Source organism: Mytilus trossulus, chromosome 4, assembly GCF_036588685.1.
Source record: "Mytilus trossulus isolate FHL-02 chromosome 4, PNRI_Mtr1.1.1.hap1, whole genome shotgun sequence".
NCBI classification, from domain to species: domain Eukaryota; kingdom Metazoa; phylum Mollusca; class Bivalvia; order Mytilida; family Mytilidae; genus Mytilus; species Mytilus trossulus.
In genome coordinates, this window is record NC_086376.1 from 10,583,599 (window position 1) to 10,603,991 (window position 20,393).

The 20,393-nt window shown below is 33.0% G+C and overlaps 2 protein-coding genes across 3 annotated transcripts; one reads left to right on the forward strand and one right to left on the reverse strand.

Annotated features, from left to right (window-relative positions):
- Window positions 1-1,445: 1,445 nt before the first annotated feature.
- LOC134714644 (nuclear receptor-binding factor 2-like) lies at window positions 1,446-3,951 on the forward strand. Of its 2 annotated transcripts, none has more exons than XM_063576062.1 (3): window positions 1,446-1,557; window positions 2,233-2,317; window positions 3,227-3,951. In XM_063576062.1, exons 1-3 carry the CDS (start codon window positions 1,537-1,539, stop codon window positions 3,868-3,870), a joined length of 750 nt encoding a protein of 249 aa, XP_063432132.1. In that variant the 5' UTR covers window positions 1,446-1,536; the 3' UTR covers window positions 3,871-3,951. The 2 variants fall into 2 exon arrangements, with proteins under 2 accessions (XP_063432132.1, XP_063432133.1); XM_063576063.1 differs by having other exon boundaries at window positions 1,509-1,574.
- A 9,248-nt stretch (window positions 3,952-13,199) lies between these two features.
- LOC134713720 (uncharacterized) lies at window positions 13,200-17,839 on the reverse strand. The gene is made up of 3 exons (XM_063575011.1): window positions 17,640-17,839; window positions 15,849-15,974; window positions 13,200-13,601 (listed from the first exon to the last, which is right to left on the reverse strand). The coding sequence occupies exons 1-3, from the start codon at window positions 17,818-17,820 to the stop codon at window positions 13,453-13,455; spliced, it is 456 nt and encodes a 151-aa protein (XP_063431081.1). The 5' UTR covers window positions 17,821-17,839; the 3' UTR covers window positions 13,200-13,452.
- Window positions 17,840-20,393: the final 2,554 nt, after the last annotated feature.

Sequence of the window (20,393 nt, forward strand, 5' to 3'; positions counted from 1 at the left end):
TATACAGTATGTGTATAGCGATATTCAAAAATCGGTAGCAGTCTTAAAACTAATCCATAAGGTTTCAAATTTACTGTGTGTTGTTTTCATATCTAAAGCATTGATTTGAGACGAAAATAAAAAAAAAAAATTGCATTTTTTCAGATTTCAAAAAAAACTTTTTTCCCCAAAAAAATGGAAAAAACAATAAGTCAACCCATTAGTTACAACATGAACACAACTTGATTAGAATATTGAATATTTTTAAACAAATTTGAAATTTTATTCAGTACTTAGAAAATTATGTGTCGATTTTTTATTCAACTTTCCGCAAAACGAATTTGCACCCTATGATCGTTTGCACGGAATTTAGATACTTTCGGACAAGTTTTGATTTTCATTATCACATGTGCATACATTGCAAATAAAAGCTTTTTAAAATAGTGTATCTCATTTTGTTTTATATTTAATACTTTTTGATGAATTTCATTTCCAAGTCGTGTATCGTTTCTTTTGTTGACTCCAGTAGTATATTTGAAGAAAGGGATTGTATAAATTTCATTATATGTTTTATATTTTATATCGCAATTTTATATTTGACAATCCATTAACAATATATATTATGCCGCAACAAAGAGGAAACAAGTCAGGGTTAGAATCCATAGAACAGATAAGGGGCAGTAGCAAATATTTCATGTATATTTTGAACAAAGAGATGATTTTTACGGCATCCGGTTTGCAAAAAAAACATTATTTTTCTTCTATGATGTTACTTCAGACTTTATGTTTTGAATTGTAGTTTCACTTTCCATATCCGGTATTTATTCTTATGTGAGCTACACGTGGTAAAAATCACATTAGTGATTCAGGAATATAGTATCTTGGAGATTTTTGCTATGATTTTTGTTTTACGGGCGGGGACTCCAAGTATAGTCAACATGCATGTGTATAAAGGCACCTTAGATGTTTTTTTTTAGTAAATATAGTTGCCTGATCTTGCCTGTCTTGTTAGAAAGCAGGGATTTAATTTTAGTCAAATTGGAAATCTTAATACGAGGGTTGAAAATTGAGATCACAAACCGTGAAACCTGGGGATTCCAAAAAGAACACCGTTTTATCTTATGAACTCTAAATTACATTTGAAAGGTTTCTATTAATTTAATAAAAAAAGAGAGAAAAAAAATCTTTCATTTTTTCTAGTTGCAATCTCTGTCCTACCTTTTAATTTTTCACTCTATTCGGTCTTGTCTGGGTTTTTTTTTTAAGTTAAAAGGTCGTTCCTTTACGAGTTGAAGTTGTTAATTTTATAAGAGGGGCCTTATATCTATTCTATTCTATTCTATACAACTCTGTTCGAAGGTGGGTGAAAATGTTCTCAAATATAAACATTCTATCACATGCTCTAGCATCTATATGGTTATAGAAGAGCAGTCATGGTATTAATACATTTCATTTCATATCAACAGGACTGATGTTTGTTGTGCGGATTTTATCGTGCTATCCGACGTCGTTCTCGCTTTTATTGTAGCATTGTAAATATCCGGGAACAGATTTACCATGGACAGTCCACTAAATCAGGTAGTTTCTAATTTCCCGTTAGTAAATAATTAATCCTTAAAAGCATTTGAGAATTTAATGTATAACCAAAGGAAATGTTCGTGTATCATTTGGTCAAAAGTAAATGAGATTTAAATTATGTAATTTTTAGTTACTTGACTATAAATTCCAGTCCTCTTTTATTAAACTGTTTAAACTCCTCTTTTATTGATGCATATAGCCAATATAACTACAAAATGACAATCTGCCATTTTTTTGCTTTAAATCCAGTCTAAACAAAAATACTCCTCTATAGAGGAATCAATTTATCCCTCTATAGAAGGATTATCCCTCTATCTGTCTATAGAGGTATAAACACCATATAGGGGGTCTCATTGGGGAGTTCTGATCCCGTCTCCTGCTTACTGTTTTGTCTGATTCCCGTGTCGCGCTTACACTATGTAAGTAAGCAATAATCATTTTTTGGTAACTTCCCATGTCCCGCTAGACTTCCTTTCTTGTTTTCACAGCACAATAATTTGAATTTCACGTCACACGTGTCACGCCTAGAAAAAAAATCAGCAATCCTGTGTCATGCTTAGACCCCAATGAGACCACCATATAGACGGTTTGTTCTCAACCTGTTCAATACTTATTTTTATCAGATTTGAGGTAGGAGAGGAATTTAACAAACTATATCATTTTTTTTAATTGTAGGCTCATCAACAGAGTAGAAAAGCAGATATGATGTTGAAGTCTAAAAAGTTTGAAGAGGCAATGATTTGTCATAGAAGAGCTGCAGGTAAAAATTATACTTCAATTGGCTGCTTTTTTACATTTATTACTTGTACATGTACATTTTTGTATATGCACATCAAAAACAGGATGTGTTATGAGGGGCCTGATGGGTTACATGTATATTCGTTCTTCATGATCGGCGTATTTTCACTATTGTGATCAGTTCTTCTACAGATTTTTTTTTATATTTTCATGATCCATGATCATGGAAATTTATTTTCTGTGAATCATGATTGACAAAAAAAAGACTTGTGAATCGTGATGAGACCCCCCTCCCATCAGGCCCCTCTGTTATGTTATACCAAAACCTAGCTATCTACCAGTTCAGCAACACTTCATAATATGATATCTCAGATTAGCTTTACATTCAATTACCCCAATTCTCATGTATTTATTTTTCAACATATATGTAATGATTTCTTTATTGCACATTTGCTGTACCAATTTACTTAGTAGACAGCTTTCAGCTGAGTACCTCATAGACGGTACCATAACCAGATATCTTGAGTTAGTTTAATTAATTTACTGGGAACTTTACATACATGTATTTGCTGGAATTGTTGAATATATTGCACTTTCTTATATGTCATTTCTATGGCATTCTTTACAATGTATTACTTTGTAGCTCCAGTATGGAGGTGGGTCCTATGCCAGGTACATGTACACCTTTTCAATCCATGCCTGTTAAATACAGTGTCACTAAATAATTTTCCAAATTCAATAATAGTTTTAATTAGGCTTTTCTTTTCCAGTTTTGTTAATTTGTGAAACTATTACATATAAATGTAGTCAGTTTTATGGATCCTTTAAACAGAAATGGACATACATGTAATGCATTTTAAAATGTATGTCTGGTTTGTGTTATTATATAATTTTTATAATCTTCAATGATGTATTTTCGATTTTCATTCAGACTACTTGTTAGAAGCTTTACAGACTACAAACTCGGAGTTAGCCAAAGAGTCTATCTACCATCAACATCAGTATCATCTTAGACAGCAGGATAATCTCCAACATAAGATAGACAGAGAGGAACGCATCCAGTACAATAAAACTATAACTCCACTGGTTAGACACAACCAAAGTACACAGACTGATCAAGAGGTCAATGATGAAGCCGTATTACATGCTATGTCTGACACGGATTCTGTACTAGGGTTTCTTGTCAATAGAAATAAAACATTCAACGATCCAAGAAATAAAGACATAACTGTGCATTTTAGATCAGAGAAACAAAATGTAGCTCACAGCATAACAAAAATTCCTAGAGATGATAAAGATATTCTGGAAGAAATGTATGTGAAAAATCAAGAACTAGAGAAACAAGTTATTCAGCTCAGTAGAGAAGTGATGGACCTAAGAGGAGAAAAGAAACTCTTACATGATAACTTAAAATTGATAGAATCAGGTGGTAAAGATATGTTTGATATAGAAGAGGGATCATGTATACCTGATCTGATGTTACCTCCCCTTGAAATGCCTCAGTTTGACCTTGATTCATTGCAAAGTCAAACAGAGACTGACACTGAAACACTCACACTATTCGCCAATGACTAATATTTCCCATAATGAAAAAAACATTGTTGTATTAAAATTTTAGTGAACATTGCTTAGAAAATAAAGTCTTCAGGGATATCACTAGAAATTTAATCTAGATTGCTCTGACATCTGACTGCCTTAATGGAGATTAGTGTGGGCCATGTTATAGCATGATGTTCTTACCCTTCCGGGGCACCTGAGATCACCCCTAGTTTTTGTTGGGGTTTGTGTTGCTCATTCTTTAGTTTTCTCTGTTGTTTCATGTGTACTATTGTTTGTATGTTTGTCTTTTTCCTTTTAAGCCATGGCGTTGTCAGTTTATTTTCGATTTATGAGTTTGACTGTCCCTCTGGTATCTTTTGTCCCTCTTTTATAGTTCCTTGCTACAACAGAAAGATAGTTAAGGTAGTCAGAACTACAGAAATCAAAACAACAAACCATGCACAATAACTATCCTCGCATGTGTCAATACTGAATGTCAAAATGTTTAAAGATTCAGATCCATTTTGAAAACTAACTTTTGGTAGCATGTTACTAATTACAAAAGGTTTATAAGTTTATCATAAAATCCCTTGCCCTAACAGTCCTTTAATTCAAGTGATTTTGGATAACTTGTACTTAGGAAATTAAAAAGGAATGTCTTTCTGATAGCATTTACCAACTTGCACAACATCTTAAAAGTGATTGAGTGCTTAAGAACTTATATATAATGATTGCCAGTGAGACAACTATCAAGCAGAGACCAAATGATGTTGATGTAAGTATTGATCACAATACCACCTAATTACACCAGCATATTTGATAAAAACTTGAATTGACCAAAAGACTTTCAAACGAAAAAAATACCTAATTTAATGACAATACAATAGACGATAGACAAATACAATGTATAAAAGTATATGCATTGACAATCAATGAATTTATTAAAGTCTCCTGACTTCGGACAGGCACATACAATTTGTGTTAGAAAGCTCAATCCGTCTTTTATTCATAAAATTAAAACAAACATACCAACGATAAAAATCATAAAACTTCCATCAGATCAACACAAAGTATTATTCCCCAAAAATATGGAAACGACAACAGGCACAAAACACCAAAAAATTAGTCGGTACACATGGATAAATTGATCTCAGTATAAAACTGAGACAACTTATAAAATGGTCTGTCTGTTATTGTCCGGTTTGACATACAGTTAGAATATGTGGTATGCAGTTGTATAAGTATAATGCTGCATTGGCACATCTCATTACTATCGAGAATATTTGAACCTGTCCCCTCAGTCATGGTCTCGTGCATAAGTTTGTGAGTAGGTCAGTTTATAAGGAACTGTTAGTGGTAGGTCAATGATATTGGTATGCAGGCCAGTTGTATGGGCATTAGCAGTGGCGGATCCTAACGGGGGCATAGATGATAGAGGGCGTATTGTAATTTTCGTTGAATAGCCCGGGGTATATCTTTTTTACATCAGGAAATCTGTGAGTTTATGCTAACTTTACCTGCAACAAACACGAATTGTCCATGTCTATTTTTTGCTGACAAGCCCACATCAAATATATCAGTACATATAGCTTAAAACACATACTATCATTTTGTAATATACAATTAATAGGGAGAATACAGCATAAGAATGTTCAACCCTTACACTTTACTGCAACTATAAAATATACATTGCTATACGTCAGGAACCGTTTTAAAAGTGCATTTTACACTTATCTTATGTGTTTTAGCCCAAAAAAGATCCCAATTTTTTTTTTATTCGCAGCCCCCCCCCCTTTTTTTTCTCAAAAATCCTGGATCCGCCTCTGATTAGCATATCTCATTTCCGTAGGGATATTTATCTCTGCCCTCTTAGCCATGGTCAATTAACTTTGAATATCTTGCTTATATTACAAGTATTAGTTCGTGATTAAGTTAGTTTTTGAGGAACCGCTAGTGTTAGCTCAATAACATTTGGTATGCAGTTGTATAAGCATTAACATATTTCATTTCCATGGAGAAAATTTGGCTCCGTACCCTAATTCATGGTCTATTGACATGGAAAATTTTGGTAAATTAACATGTATTAGTTTGTATTTAAGTCAGTGCAAGCGGAACCAATAGTGGAAGGCCGATGTTAATTGGTATTCAGTCGTATTTGAAAGTATTATCTGATTTCCTTGGATAATATTTGGCCCTGTTCCCTCATTTATGGTTACCGACTTTGAATTGTTTGCTTTGTTTGATGTATTAGTTTGTGATTAGACCAATTTAAGATGACTGCAAATGTTAAGGCAATGATATTTGTTACGCAAATATATTGGCATTTGCTAGTATCGTTTCCATGGAAATCATATAGCCCCAACCCCTTTTCATGGTTCATTGACTTTGAAACTTTTATTTTAATAGTAAATTTCCTAATGACAAACTTTTGAATTTTTCGCAAAACTAAGGATGTTCTTATCCCAGGAATAGATTACCGTAGCCGTATTTGGCACAACTTTTTTTAATTTTGGTTCCCAATGCTCTTCACCTTTGTACTTGTTTGGCTTTATAACTTTTTCGTTCTGAGCGACACTGATTAGTCTTATGAAGCCGGAACGCGCGTCTGACGTATTAAATTATAATCCTGGTACCTTTGATAACTAATTATATAGTTTGCAAGTTGCTGTTTGTGTTAGGGTTTGTTTTAAGGGAACGACTTAGAATAAGCCAATGATATTTGGCATGCATTTGTATTAGCATTGGCACATCTCATTATAAACATTGAGATTGTTTAGCCATGTACCTTAGTCATGATCCATTGACTGAATACTTGCATAACTTTGTACGATGTTTAATAAAGTATTGCTTTTCCAAATTCAACATTTGCATAATCAAAATAACAAAATGGTGAGACCTTTCTCTGTGATAACAGTTCATCTGTATTTCTATGACGACTTTCCTTATTCCTTTATTATGGATTTACGAGATTGAAAACAGATCTAAAAAAGAGATAAAAAAATGTATCTTTACTTTAAATTTTTTTTTTTAACAAAAATGAACATGTAACCAAAAGAATGATATTTCAATAGATAAATTTAAGTTTAGTTGCCAATCTTTGGTTTCACCAGCCCAGTAGTCAACATTTCGGTGTTGAAATGAATATCAATAATGTGGACATTTTAATAAATTTCCTGTGACAAAACTTTGAATTTTTCGAAAAACTAAGGATTTTCTTATTCCAGGCAGGGTCTTTGCATCGGAACTAAACACATTTATTAAAAAACCAGTTTGTGGCATGACACGGGTTATGTTCTTCTCAGATATGTTATGATGGTATGATACTAAAACCATAACAGGAAGGATTGTGCCTGATATTCATATGATGAAATCATAATCTTTCAATCAGTTTAATTGAAGTCTGGAGCTGGCATGTCAGTTAACTGCTAGTTATCTGTTGTTATTTATGTATAATTGTCATTTTGTTTATTTTCTTTGGTTACATCTTCTGACATCAGACTCTGACTTCTCTTGAATTGAATTTTTATGTACGTATTTTTATGCGTTTACTTTTCTACATTGGCTAGAGGTATAGGGGGAGGATTGAGATCTCATAAACATGTTTAATCCCGCCGCATTTTTGCGCCTGTCCCAAGTCAGGAGCCTCTGGTCTTTGTTAGTCTTGTATTATTTTAATTTTAGTTTCTTTTGTACAATTTGGAAATTAGTATGGCGTTCATTATCACTGAACTAGTATATATTTGTTTAGGGGCCAGCTGAAAGACGCCTCCGGGTGCGGGAATTTCTCGTTACATTGAAGACCCGTTGGTGACCTTCTGCTGTTGTTTTTTCTATGGTCGGGTTGTTGTCTTTTTGATACATTCCTCATTTCCATTCTCAATTTATAGATTACCTTAGCCGTTTTTGGCACAACTTTTTGGATCCTCAATGCTCTTCAACTTTGTACTTGTTTGGCTTTATAAATATTTTGATATGAGCGTCACTTATGAGTCTTATGTAGACGAAACGCGCGTCTGGCGTACTAAATTATAATCCTGGTACCTTTGATAAGTATTTGGTATTATATTTATCTGGTACATACATTGCAGAAAGCCATGTTGCTCGGAATGTCCTAAACATTTATATGTGGAGTAGGATCTGCTTACCCTTCCGGAGCACCTGAAATCACCCCTAGTTGTCGAGCCTGCAACTTTTGTTGCAGAAAGCTCGACATAGGGATAGTGTTCCGGCGGCGACGGCTACGGCGGCGGCGGTGTTAGCTCACTTCTTAAAAGCATATTTTAGAAGGTAGAAGACCTGAATGCTTCATACTTTGTATATAGATGCTTCATGTTACGAACTTTCCGTCAGTCACATGTCCAATGTCATTGACCTCATTTTCATGGTTCAGTGACTACTTGAAAAAAAAGTTAAGATTTTTTGTAATGTTAAATTCTCTCTTATTATAAGTAATTGGATAACTATATTTGGTATGTGCGTACCTTGCAAGGTCCTCATGCCCGTCAGACAGTTTTCACTTGACCTCGACCTCATTTCATGGATCAGTGAACAAGGTTAAGTTTTGGTGGTCAAGTCCATATCTCAGATACTATAAGCAATAGGTCTAGTATATTTGGTGTATGGAAGGACTGTAAGGTGTACATGTCCAACTGGCAGGTGTCATCTGGCCTTGACCTCATTTTCATGGTTCAGTGGTTATAGTTAAGATTTTGTGCTTTGGTCTGTTTTTCTTATACTATATGCAATAGGTCTACTATATTTGGTATATGGAATGATTGTAAGGTGTACATGTCTAGCTGACAGGTTTCATCTGACCTTGACCTCATTTTCATGGTTCAGTGGTCAAAGTTAAATTTTTGAGTTTTGGTCCATTTTTCTAATACTTTATGCATTAGGTCAACTATATTTAGTGTATGGAAATGATTTATGATCTATTTGTCTGTTACGCAGGTTTTATTTGACCTTGACCTCATTTTCACAGCTTATTGTTCAGTGTTAAGTTCTTGTGTTTTGGTCTGTTTTTTTCTGAATTTATAAGCAATAAGTCAACTTTATTTTTTGTATTGAAGAATTGTTAGCTGTACATTTCAGCCTGGCATGGTTCATCTGACCTTGACCTCATTTTCATGGTTCATTGATCAATGTTTTGTTTTCTTTTTTAATGTTGAGTTTATGTGAGAGTTGTAATAAAGCTTTATATTTGGTCTATCAACATATTTTTATATCTATGATAAGTAAAGAAGGCGAGACATTTCAGCGTGTGCACTCTTGTTTTTGGTGGGGTTCGTGTTGTTTATTCTTTAGTTTTCTATGTTGTGTCATGTGTACTATTGTTTTTCTGTTTGTCTTTTTCATTTTCAGCCATGGCGTTGTCAGTTTTTTTTAGATTTACGGGTTTGACTGTCCCTTTGGTATCTTTCGTCCCTCTTTTATATAGAAATTTCAATTGCTTTATCAGATGGTTTATTAGTAACTTGTTTGTGTCTGTAAATACACATTTTGAGTGTGGCAGTTTTGGATCATTCTTCTTTGATATAAAACTTGTTAACACTTATAAAAGAGGGACGAAAGATACCAAAGGGACAGTCAAACTCATAAATCTAAAACAAACTGACAACGCCATGGCTAAAAATGAAAACGACAAATAGAAAAACAATAGTACACATGACACAACATAGAAAACTAAAGAATAAACAACACGAACCCCACCAAAAACTAGGGATGATCTAAGGTGCTCCGGAATAGTAAGCAGATCCTGCTCCACCTGTGGCACCCGTCGTGTTGCTTAGGTAGCAATACACAGTTAGGAGTTTAGTTTCGCATTATGGCCCCTGTGGATTTTTCAAATAGGAAAGTTATTGTGTAATAAAATTAATTTTTAGACAGATGAGCGCTAATTTAGCCTTCAAAGATGGTTTATAAGAGCATCAAGATTATTCTTTACATGTTTTATGGGCTGTTTTCTGTTTGACAGTCCGTATTTTCATAGCTAGACCGGCCATCGGGCCAGAAATTAATGTGCTGTTTACAAACACTCTTTTTCTACACGAAGTTTTTGACGCAATTTTACCAAAAAATGAGACTAAAGACATATGATTTTCATTGGATTTCCTGAATGATATATGTACACAGTTTCAGAAAAGGTATTACTTCAAGCGATTGAAATTCTACTTTTAGCCAAATTTGGGGAAATATGAGACATCTTTCCCCCCCTTTTTGCAATATTTTATAACAAATAAATGCAGATTGTTGCCATGGTTACACCAAAAAGAAATTATATTTTACCATTTTATATACTGAAAATAAAATCTATGGAAGATTCTGATTACATACATATGCCCATATATGACACAAACAGTAAGCTTGCTATTGCAAGCAAGCAATGAAAAGGGAATGGTAAAATTCATAAGGGCAAATTTTAGTATTTTTTCCTAACTGTTTATTGCTACCTTATGTGATTACAAATCCGGTAAATAGTCTAATTCGGTAGGTCATATTCATGAAAGGGAAGGGGATTGTAGTTACGACGTAAGGAACATATCCGATATCATTTGTGAAACAGTTATTCCATAACGGTCAACCAACTTATAAATTGTACACATCCAAAGCATTTTCAATGATTAGCTTCACAAGGAACACACTTAACCATAGTTTTGAAGGTCAAGGCTGTGTAAGACTTAAAACTTAAAACTTAAGAATAGATATGATCAGAGAAAGACCCATGAAACAATGACCGCGTCCATCTTAGGCCATCTTTGACTGCGGTAGTTGGATCACAGACACTTGTTTTCTCTCCATTGTAAGATCTACTATCCAACACTTTTTTTTTTTATCCACGATGATAACGATTTAAAATCCCTACCCTATATAAATCAAGAAACCTCTTTATAAATCATTTCATTACCGAAGCACTGACCACTGAACTGACGATAACCACGGGAACCAATAGCCAAGAATCGACCTAAATATTTTGTAGTGTTCATCGAGTTTGTTTTTTTTTTGCTAAATTTGAGTAACATTTTTCATACTTTTCTTATTTTTTTACTTAAGCTTTTGCTACCTTTTATCTACAAGATAAAGCACGTTTACCTAGGCGACAACAATTTATTAGTTTGAGCGCTTAGTTGATTGACACCCGCATTTGGTAGGTCAATAATATTTGGTTTGCAGCTGTATAAGCATTGGAACATCTCATTTTCATGTTGATTATTTTACCCAATCCCCTCAGTTATGGTCTATTGACTTTGAAACTTTTGCTTATTTGACATGTATTAGTTTGTGATTAATTAATGTAAGGAGAAACATTATTGGAAGATCAGTGATATTTTGTATGCAGATGTATTGGCATTTGCACCTCTCATTGCTTTGGAGATATTATGGTAACACACCCACATTATGTTTCGTTGACTTCGAAATTTAACATAATTTACAAGTTTAAGTTTCTTGTTAGGTTTGTTCGGAGGAAACAAACTATGATAAGTCATTGGTTTTATTTATGTTTTTCCGTTGAGGTTATTTGACTTAGCAAATTTGGTCATGGTCCTTTGTCTTTGAATAATTTGCAAAGGTTACTTTAATGTTGCCATTTTCACTTAATTTTGCATTAATTCTATCAAATTACAAAACGCGAGACACATCTATGTGTCAACAGTCTATTCTATTGTATGAACACATCGAAACTTACCTTTTTAATGTATCGCTACTGAAAGGGATTAGTTCTGAAATTTAAGTATGTGTCCAGTCCCGAGTGTTCTTGCATTTAATTGTACTGTATTCCTGTCACGCCATGTTGTAATTTTACCGGTATTTAACATTGCATTATAAGCGAGAGGTTTTGCTAGCCATAAAACCTTGTTCAACACACAATTTTTCTTAAAATATTCTTTATCAAGTCAGGAATATCGCAGTTGTTATCAAATAGTTCGTTTCTATGTATGTTACGTTGTCGTTTGTTTTTGTTGGACTAGTTATCAAAAGTACCAGGATTGTAATTTTTATACGCCAGACGCGCGTTTCGTCTACATAAGACTCATCAGTGACGCTCAGATCAAAATAGTTAAAAAGCCAAATAAATACAAAGTTGAAGAGCATTGAGGATCCAAAATTCCAAAAAGTTGTGCCAAATATGGCTAAGGTAGTCTACTCCTGGGGTAAGAAAATCCTTAGTTTTTTCGAAAAATTCAAAGTTTTGTAAACAGAAAATTTATAAACTACAGTGTTTCTGTTATTCCGTTGTTTTCCTCTTATAGTTTATGTATTTCCCTCGGTTTTGTTTTATAACCCGGATTTTTTTTCTCTCAACCGATTTATTATGTTTGAAGAGCAGTTTACTACTGTTGCCTTTATTTAATTTTTCGTTTCCTTCATTTTAGTAATTCGCCAACCATTTTACCATATACAGGTGTAATATTACCAATGTTATTTCAACTGATCGGGCGGAGCTTACGTTTTTTAAAATTTGCATGAGGACAGTCGATTTGAAAATGTGTGTGATTACGATGATTGCCGTTATAGTTATTACTGATTTCTTATCACCTATCAGTGACCTCAAAGGAGTTTACAAAAGAATGACTGGACAATGCATTGATGAGTGTATTCTAAAACACCTATCTATAGATGGGCTAGTTTATTATGAGCGAACTATATAAACTCCGCCCAGTCAAGTGAAATAAATTGAGTAATACCATATAAAAAATGTTGCTCAACAAAATTTTATATATAAAAACCTCGCAAAAAGTGCAACTGAATTTCTATGATTTCTTTTTTTTTTTACATCAGAACCAATCTGGATTATAATCTTCGTTTACAAATAACCTGGCCTAGAAAAACAAAAGACCTGCTTCAACAGCGACATAGCTTGATCGAACATGTATTTATACTCCAAAGTAACAAACGAATTCTGATGTTTCCATTACAAATATTGTAAAACAAGTTTTACTCATTGATCTAAACTAGTTCACTGGAAAATGTTTAAATTATTCTGAAAATGTAAATATAAAAAATGTCGATACGAATGAAAACACTTTTTTTTATATATATCTGGGAAAGTAATTAAAAAAATTCTATCTTTATTCTTAATATCATTCCCTACATTTGTATGCAAAAGCATTCTTATCGATAGAAAATAACAATGAAAATAAATAAGATGTTCAGTATAATCCATAATTATATACAATATTGCATGACCATTGTTTATACTCTGGCTTCTTCTGTTTACTTGTGTCAATTTTAATTATCCGCATAAAGTGCTCTGCGGATACCTTTACTGCATTGGGTTGACAAATAATATATTTAAAGAAAACATTCACTGTAAGGCGATACTTTATTTTTATAAAAGCATTAAACAGCATAACAAATATGTAAAAACACAACCATTGTATAAATAGTTCATTGCACTAATTATGACACTGTATCTCGTTTTTTTTGTATTTAACAAATGATAACTACGGTTTCAGCTGTTTTTCCTTGGTATATTGATTTTGTATTTCTTGAGTTTTTGAAAACGTTTTGAACCGCACAATATAAATGTAAATGACATGTACCGACATTATCGTATGTTTGAGTGCTGAATAGCATGATGTCAAGTTGAACTAAAGGTAATATACTGCTCACAAAGATTCATTTTGATGATACATTTTTACAAATATTTAAAGCGTCCATTCCAATGATGAGACCACAGATCAGTATCAGGACAGTGGCGCCAACGTATCCAATACTCTTCGCACTGGTTCTGTTATCTGGTGCACTTATTAACTTTCTTTTATTCCCTGAAAGTTTTAAAAATATAATGTAAAGATATGTTTAAATCGACATAAAAAGTAAAATAACAAAAATACCGAACTCAGAGGATATTCAAGACGTAATGTCCATAATCAAATGGCAAAATCAAAAACTTCAAACACGTCATACGAATGGATAACAACTGTCATAATCCTGAATTGGTACAGGCATTTTTTCCTATGAAGAAAATGGTGGATTTATTTATTTCAGAGTGAACATTTAAAATCTTCTCTCCAGTAGGAAATGCTACAACTATAGCTATAAGTCTGTCACAACGTAGATTTTGCAGCATATATTGGCATGGGCGGTGCCCATCGAAATGTTTCGAATTTTGAAATTTTATTTCTGACATTAATTACTAAAAACGTATGTTAGAATAACTAGATATTCAACAACCAAAAAACAATACTGAGCATTTTTATTTATTCGTTAATGAAAAAATGACCCCTTTAAATTAGGGAATAGCTTGCTGAGTTTACAACTTATAATTATAAAAGTAACAGTTCAATTCCCTCAGGAAAAGATGACTTTTGGTTGATTTTGCTTTTATTTATATGTCTTTTTTTTGTCATATAGCTGTTTAAGGTTTTGGTTTTTTTGCATCCTACGGTTTGACATAATTTACTTTGAGCGCTCCTGATAAAACCAGTCACAGAAAAGCGGTTGGGATTCATAACATGTATAAATCATTGTTTTAAATTTAAAAGCTCTTGGTCAATACTGCTACAGGTTGACTCCCTGCAGTGCTCAGCAGTATCATCCGCTCAGTAGTCACAACTTCGTTAATGGTACGATTTATATGAGTGTAAATTCACAATGCGATAAGACGTGTCAGGGTACTGGTCTATCCCAAATTCATATATTTTGCTTTGATGTTATATTTGTTATTCTCGTGGGATTTTGTCTATGCTTGGTCCGTTTCTGTGTGTTTTACATTTTAGTGTTCTGTCGTTGTTCTCTTATATTTAATTCGTTTCCCCGATTTTGTTTTTTGTCCATGGATTTATGAGTTTTGAACAGCGGTAACACTGTTGCCTTTATTTATAACAAATCATTTATAAAATTGTCCAGCTTTTCCCTTTTTTCATGTTAATTAACGAGTTAAAAGTAACTAGGGTTTCAAGTCCCTCAGGCAAAGTTTGACTTTAATTAATTTTGCTATTTTAAGGTCATTTTTGGTCATATATATAGCTCTTTGACTGTTTCGGTTCTTATATATCATTGTCTTCCAAATATTCGGCTATAAGCTTTTCTGAACGTTTTTCCGGAAATGCGTTTTGGAAGCCTGAGATTTATACAGTGTGGTTTTGATTTTTTTGATTTTGTTTCAATTATCTGTTTTCCATGATTGACCAGTCTTAAAAGAATATTGCATACAAGCAAAAACGGTATAAAAAGTGAATAACGACGAATAAAGGTAAAAGAAATGTTATGTTTTTTAAGTCGATATCGAAATAAAATGCATATCAAATGATGATAAGTATATTAGAATACAATTATCACGTAACGCTATGTTTTCGTAGTTGCCGTACACAATAGTATAGTTAAGTTTATTTTCTGAGACTTTAAAATCACGATGAAGTGTCAGATCTTCAGGCCTGCATTTCCATTTGGTGAAATTACATTGTCGTATTTCGCTGATACACTGAGCCAGATTAAAAACGGGCTAGTACTCAGTGAAACAATCCATAGGAAGACGTGTCACTTTACTTGGGAACATCATTCTGACTCCAATGCCTACTGATTTAATGCGCGCAAATGTAATACACCAACTAGTATTTGCTCTGACTCCTCAATATCTTATCTATAATAGAAAAGCTGAAGAAGGATATGGGATATCAATTCATGACACAGAACCAGTACATCCACATGTAGCAAAAACACACAAATGGCAAATGAACAGCAGCAGTTTTCTGTACTTCATCTAAAATTTACAGAGATGTCTTCAGCACGGAGCAAGAAACTCGAACCTTTACATTGCAGTTTTTAGATGGCATGTAGCACCGAGTTGAGAGGAATTATTTGCAAAAATAATTCCTGGCATAGATTACCTTAGCCTTATTTGGCACAACATTTTGGAATTTTGGGTCCTTAATGCTCTTCAATGTTATACTTATTTGGCTTTAATTCATAACTTTTTTTTTAAATTTGAGCGTCATTGATTAGTCTGATGTTAACAAAATGCGAGTCTGGTGTATCAAATTATAACCATTGTAAGATATCTGGTTACTTACGTGATGTTTCCGTTTTAGGAATGGTTAATTCTTCGACTAATTTATCAATCTTCGCTTGTAATTCTGTACGATCTATGGGTTGATTTGTAGCGTAGCAGACACATACACATTCTTCAGTGGTATTTTCTAAAAGAAAAGAAAAATACAACAAATAATTCAGTGTTTATAAAAATGAAGATGACATGAAATAACTGCCACTTTTTTTGAACTGAAGACAAAGTAGCCATTAATGGTTAAAATTGAAGAATTCAAAATAGAAAGCAATGGGCTATGAATTAGTTGTTTTATACCTTACACCGAATTTACTTGGCTGGTGGTGCATACTTAGTAGGAGTTTATTACCACGTCGATACACCGGTCTCGCTCTTATTTACGTCAGAGATATGGGATTCCTTCCATCGTTGTTTGTTACCTTCATTTGTTTTTTTCCAAGTCTTTGTTCGAGGTTAAAATGTCATTGGCGAACAAATCAGTAAAACCAATATATATCTATTGTGAACGATTTTAGTTAAAAACGATTGTCATTGAAACAACAAGAAAAACATAATCTTGTCTAATACTCGTCAAACTATAATAATACATTAAGCCAGCATCTCGATTGTTAGGTTATCTATACGACTTTATAAAAACAAGGAGATGGTGATTGCTGGTGAGACACTTTCCCATCATAACTCAATAAAAATAGATGTAAAAAACTATGTCCTATCGTTTAGCCTATAATATTTGGCAAAACCCATACAGTATGGTCAGCTTTATACGGCAATGACATGACAAATTATAAAACAATTGAAGCAAAAACATAAATTATAGAGTAACTATTTACAAAACCCTAATATCAAAGAAATGAACTAACGACAACTATTGAACGAAAGGCGCCTGACTAGACACAAACACATAAAAAATACGGCGGGGTTCAATATGTCTGTGAATGCTATATTTCTTATGATCTGGGATAGGGGTGTAACAACATAATATAAGGACAAAATATATCAGTTGTTAATGGCTAATTCTAAACTACGCCACATTTTGTTATGGGCCTGTCCCAAGTCGGAGCTCTTTTAACAAAAGAATCTTACGGGTAAAATACTTGTCAGTCATACACATTTCAGTATAACGTACGATAAATTTCTTTATATTTTTGTGACAGGAGCCTTTAGTTCAGTGGTTGCCGTTGGTTCATGTCTGTCAATATTGTTTTTTGTCAATTGTGTTAGAATTTAGGCCGTTAGTTTGCTCAACTAAATTGTTTCAAGTTTTTATGAAAGGGCTTTTTTAGTCAATCAATCGGTATAGATTTTTCTCATTGTTGAGAGTCGTAAAGTTGTCCATATTTGCCTAAATCAACCCTATTTGAACTTCTTTTTCATACAATGTCTCTTTATTTCAATATGAGGTCAGTAGATCGACACGAAGCACAATAAGCAACAAAATTTAAAACTATAGAGATAACATTAATTTAAATAGTTTTACCCGTGTATCCGTAGGAAATAACTAAAATGATTTGTATCAAGGTAAAATACAGCTGCCATTTGTGCGTTTTTTTCTCCATTATGTCTGTTTGTTTTGTTCACACATCGTTGTCAATATAATGGAGTTTGATACGACTGACGTACAGGTGAGAGGTTTAGTGCTGAAACCAGGTACACTACACCGTTTTCTATATAAAAAATGCATGTACCAAGTCAGGAATATGATAGTTATCCATTCGTTTGATGTGTTTGAGCTTTTGATTTTACCACTTGACAAGGGACTTTCCATTTCCTCGGGTATTTTTGTGATTTTACTTTATACCTGGAGATGTTGTTTCACTGGTTATTGCTTCTGATGTTGTTGCAACCAATGTACTAGTTCTTATTTCTGTTGTATTATCACTGGTTATCGTTGTTTGCTTTTTATAAGTTGTTTCTAGCAATCGTGTTGTTATCAGCTTTGGTGTACTTTGTGTTGAGGTTGTATCTGCTATTGTTTCCATGGAAACAGTCGATGTATCTTTGGGAACTGCATTATAAATGCAACATTTTATCAATTACATACGTATCATAAAAGTAGCCTAATTATTCTAACTCATTTTTTAATTACTATCTACTTCTACGCCCCGATTTAGCAATACTTTTTGTCCACTTTAGTCTAATATTTTTAAATTTCAAATATGTCTGCATCGAGCTTCGCTTAAGAGTTATTCTTGACGATTTGTTCAACAGGCGCAGTTATATGAGCACCGGTTGATTTTATTACTACCTATAGATCTATACTTCGACTGATAGCTCCCGTTAGTATCAGTAACACTAATTTGATACGGACACGAATTTACAGATATTTGGTTTTTTAAATTTACTGTTTCCAAATTTTCCAAATTATTTCTAATTAAAAGATACACCTTCCTCAAGAAATGTTCTTATACCTTGCCGGCATTGATTAATTGTACATTTGTTGTCAATTTCGATCTGATCAAACCTTTAGTTTCGAACAATTTTTTTGGATTTTAAAATATTTTGGCCTCAAACGTCAATAAAGAGACATTTCTTGTCAAATTTTGCATATGGTGCAGTACAATTGGAACTGTTATTATAATTACTACCTCTGGGTCGATATGTTGGACTGTTCAAGAGGGTATCAATAAACCAGGAGTCAATATTTCGTTAATTGCATGAAAATACGTGGATAAATATTGCGTTACTGAAATTTGGGTTTTAACAATTTCAATTGAAATCTAATTAAGGTGGTACCTAACACTACAGGGAGATAACTCTGTAAAGTCAGCTAAACGTTTTAATTACATTGTGTTGTAAAAGGAATATTAAGGGCATACGATACAGTTATAGGGAAGGTAATGACGTTGCTAACGTTATTTGTTATTTTCGCGACGTCAAACTGTGACATATCGGGAAAAGATGCATTTTTCGACTGATTTTTATCATTCAAACTGATTTAATTTGAAAACGAGTTCATGGACCCCTATTTTTTTCAAAACGGCATTTGGTTTCATTCTGCAGGGAGATAATGTGACCCAAATTTTATAAAACTGTAAATAAAGGATTTTTTTTAATTGTGATAAACATGCAGTAAAAATTTACGTTTTTTCCTCAATTCATGAACATTTGATATATATGAGTCATTTCTGAATAAAAAAAATGCATATTTTTAAAGATATTTATAAAATACAGAAATTACCGATTATTTAACAAAAAACAATTTGTTTTTATCTTTTATAACAAAAAAGTTATGTCTTTCTTTCGAAAAAGAAATTACGGCCACAAATCTGAATTTCGAGCAAATATACAATATTTCGACCTCAATTTACGCAAAAAGAAGCACATGAAGGTATATTTTTTATTACATATTTGATTTAATCAGGTAAAAAATAGCCTATATGCAAATTTTAATGAACTTGTAAATACAGGATCAAAACTGTATCGTATGCCCTTAAGCTTCTCAATGATCAAAATGGGTGTTTGACAAATTGCTATATAACCAGTGTATTTTTTCTAACAAAACGGTTGGTTCATAATTTTTTGATATTTTTGTTAAAGGGTCAAAGAATATACTTTGACAAACTTTTATGAAAATTAAACGAGCCAAATTAATTTTAGTGAACGTGTTGGGTACCACCTTGACCTTAAAGGAATAAATTTGTCTCATTCACTATTCCCTTGCACGGCTATGGCTATACTTTTTTCAATTTTGATTTGATGAGCTCTTCATTTTTTAATTAGTTTTCGGTTTTCAAATGTGATGGTCCTGATCATTACTAGAGAAGCAGATATTTTCAAAATGCGCATCGAGGTCAGAACATTAGTCCTGTTAATGTTATTAGTAAACAACGGAATCGTTACGATATGCCAGAAGCTTTGTCTGGTTTCTTTTATGTCTCTTCCTCCTTATGTTCGTTTGTTTAATGGAAAAGAGATGCATAATTACACTACTCAACATAAAATATGAAAAATGTTACAACAGTGGTTAACCGCAATATTTTAGTAACTTGTCTAAATGAAGTTTTTATCATGCTATTTTTCAAAAATATAATAAAAAGTATTGATCATTCCCCCCCCCCCCCCCCCCCCCCCCACCACCACCGGCTACTGGTGGTGCAAAACTGTCAGATTTTGTATAGATTATGCATGGTAAATTAAATTTTGTGTGATAAAAAGCAACTACATGACAGAATTTAAGGTAAATGTGAGAAGATACCTCTATAAACATGATAAAATGTTCGCAGATTATCGGTGACAAATATTTTCAGTGACTGGTGAAAAGAGGACGCAATCGAGGTGCATTTAAAACAGCTGTGGTAATCCATGAATAATTGATTTAATAATAAGTTAATAAATCAGCCAAATTAAAGCAACCAAAATAAAAAAAATTAAAAAAATACGAGTCCACATTGACAACGATCAGTGAAATATTTTCGTTCACACGTGTAATTTCCATAGTAACATTAATATATAATCATAAGTCATTGAAATAAATGAAATGTGACAGGACATCATCGGCATATTTGAAAGTAAAATCTAGAAACTTTGCAAGATGTTTAGGAGTTATAAAACA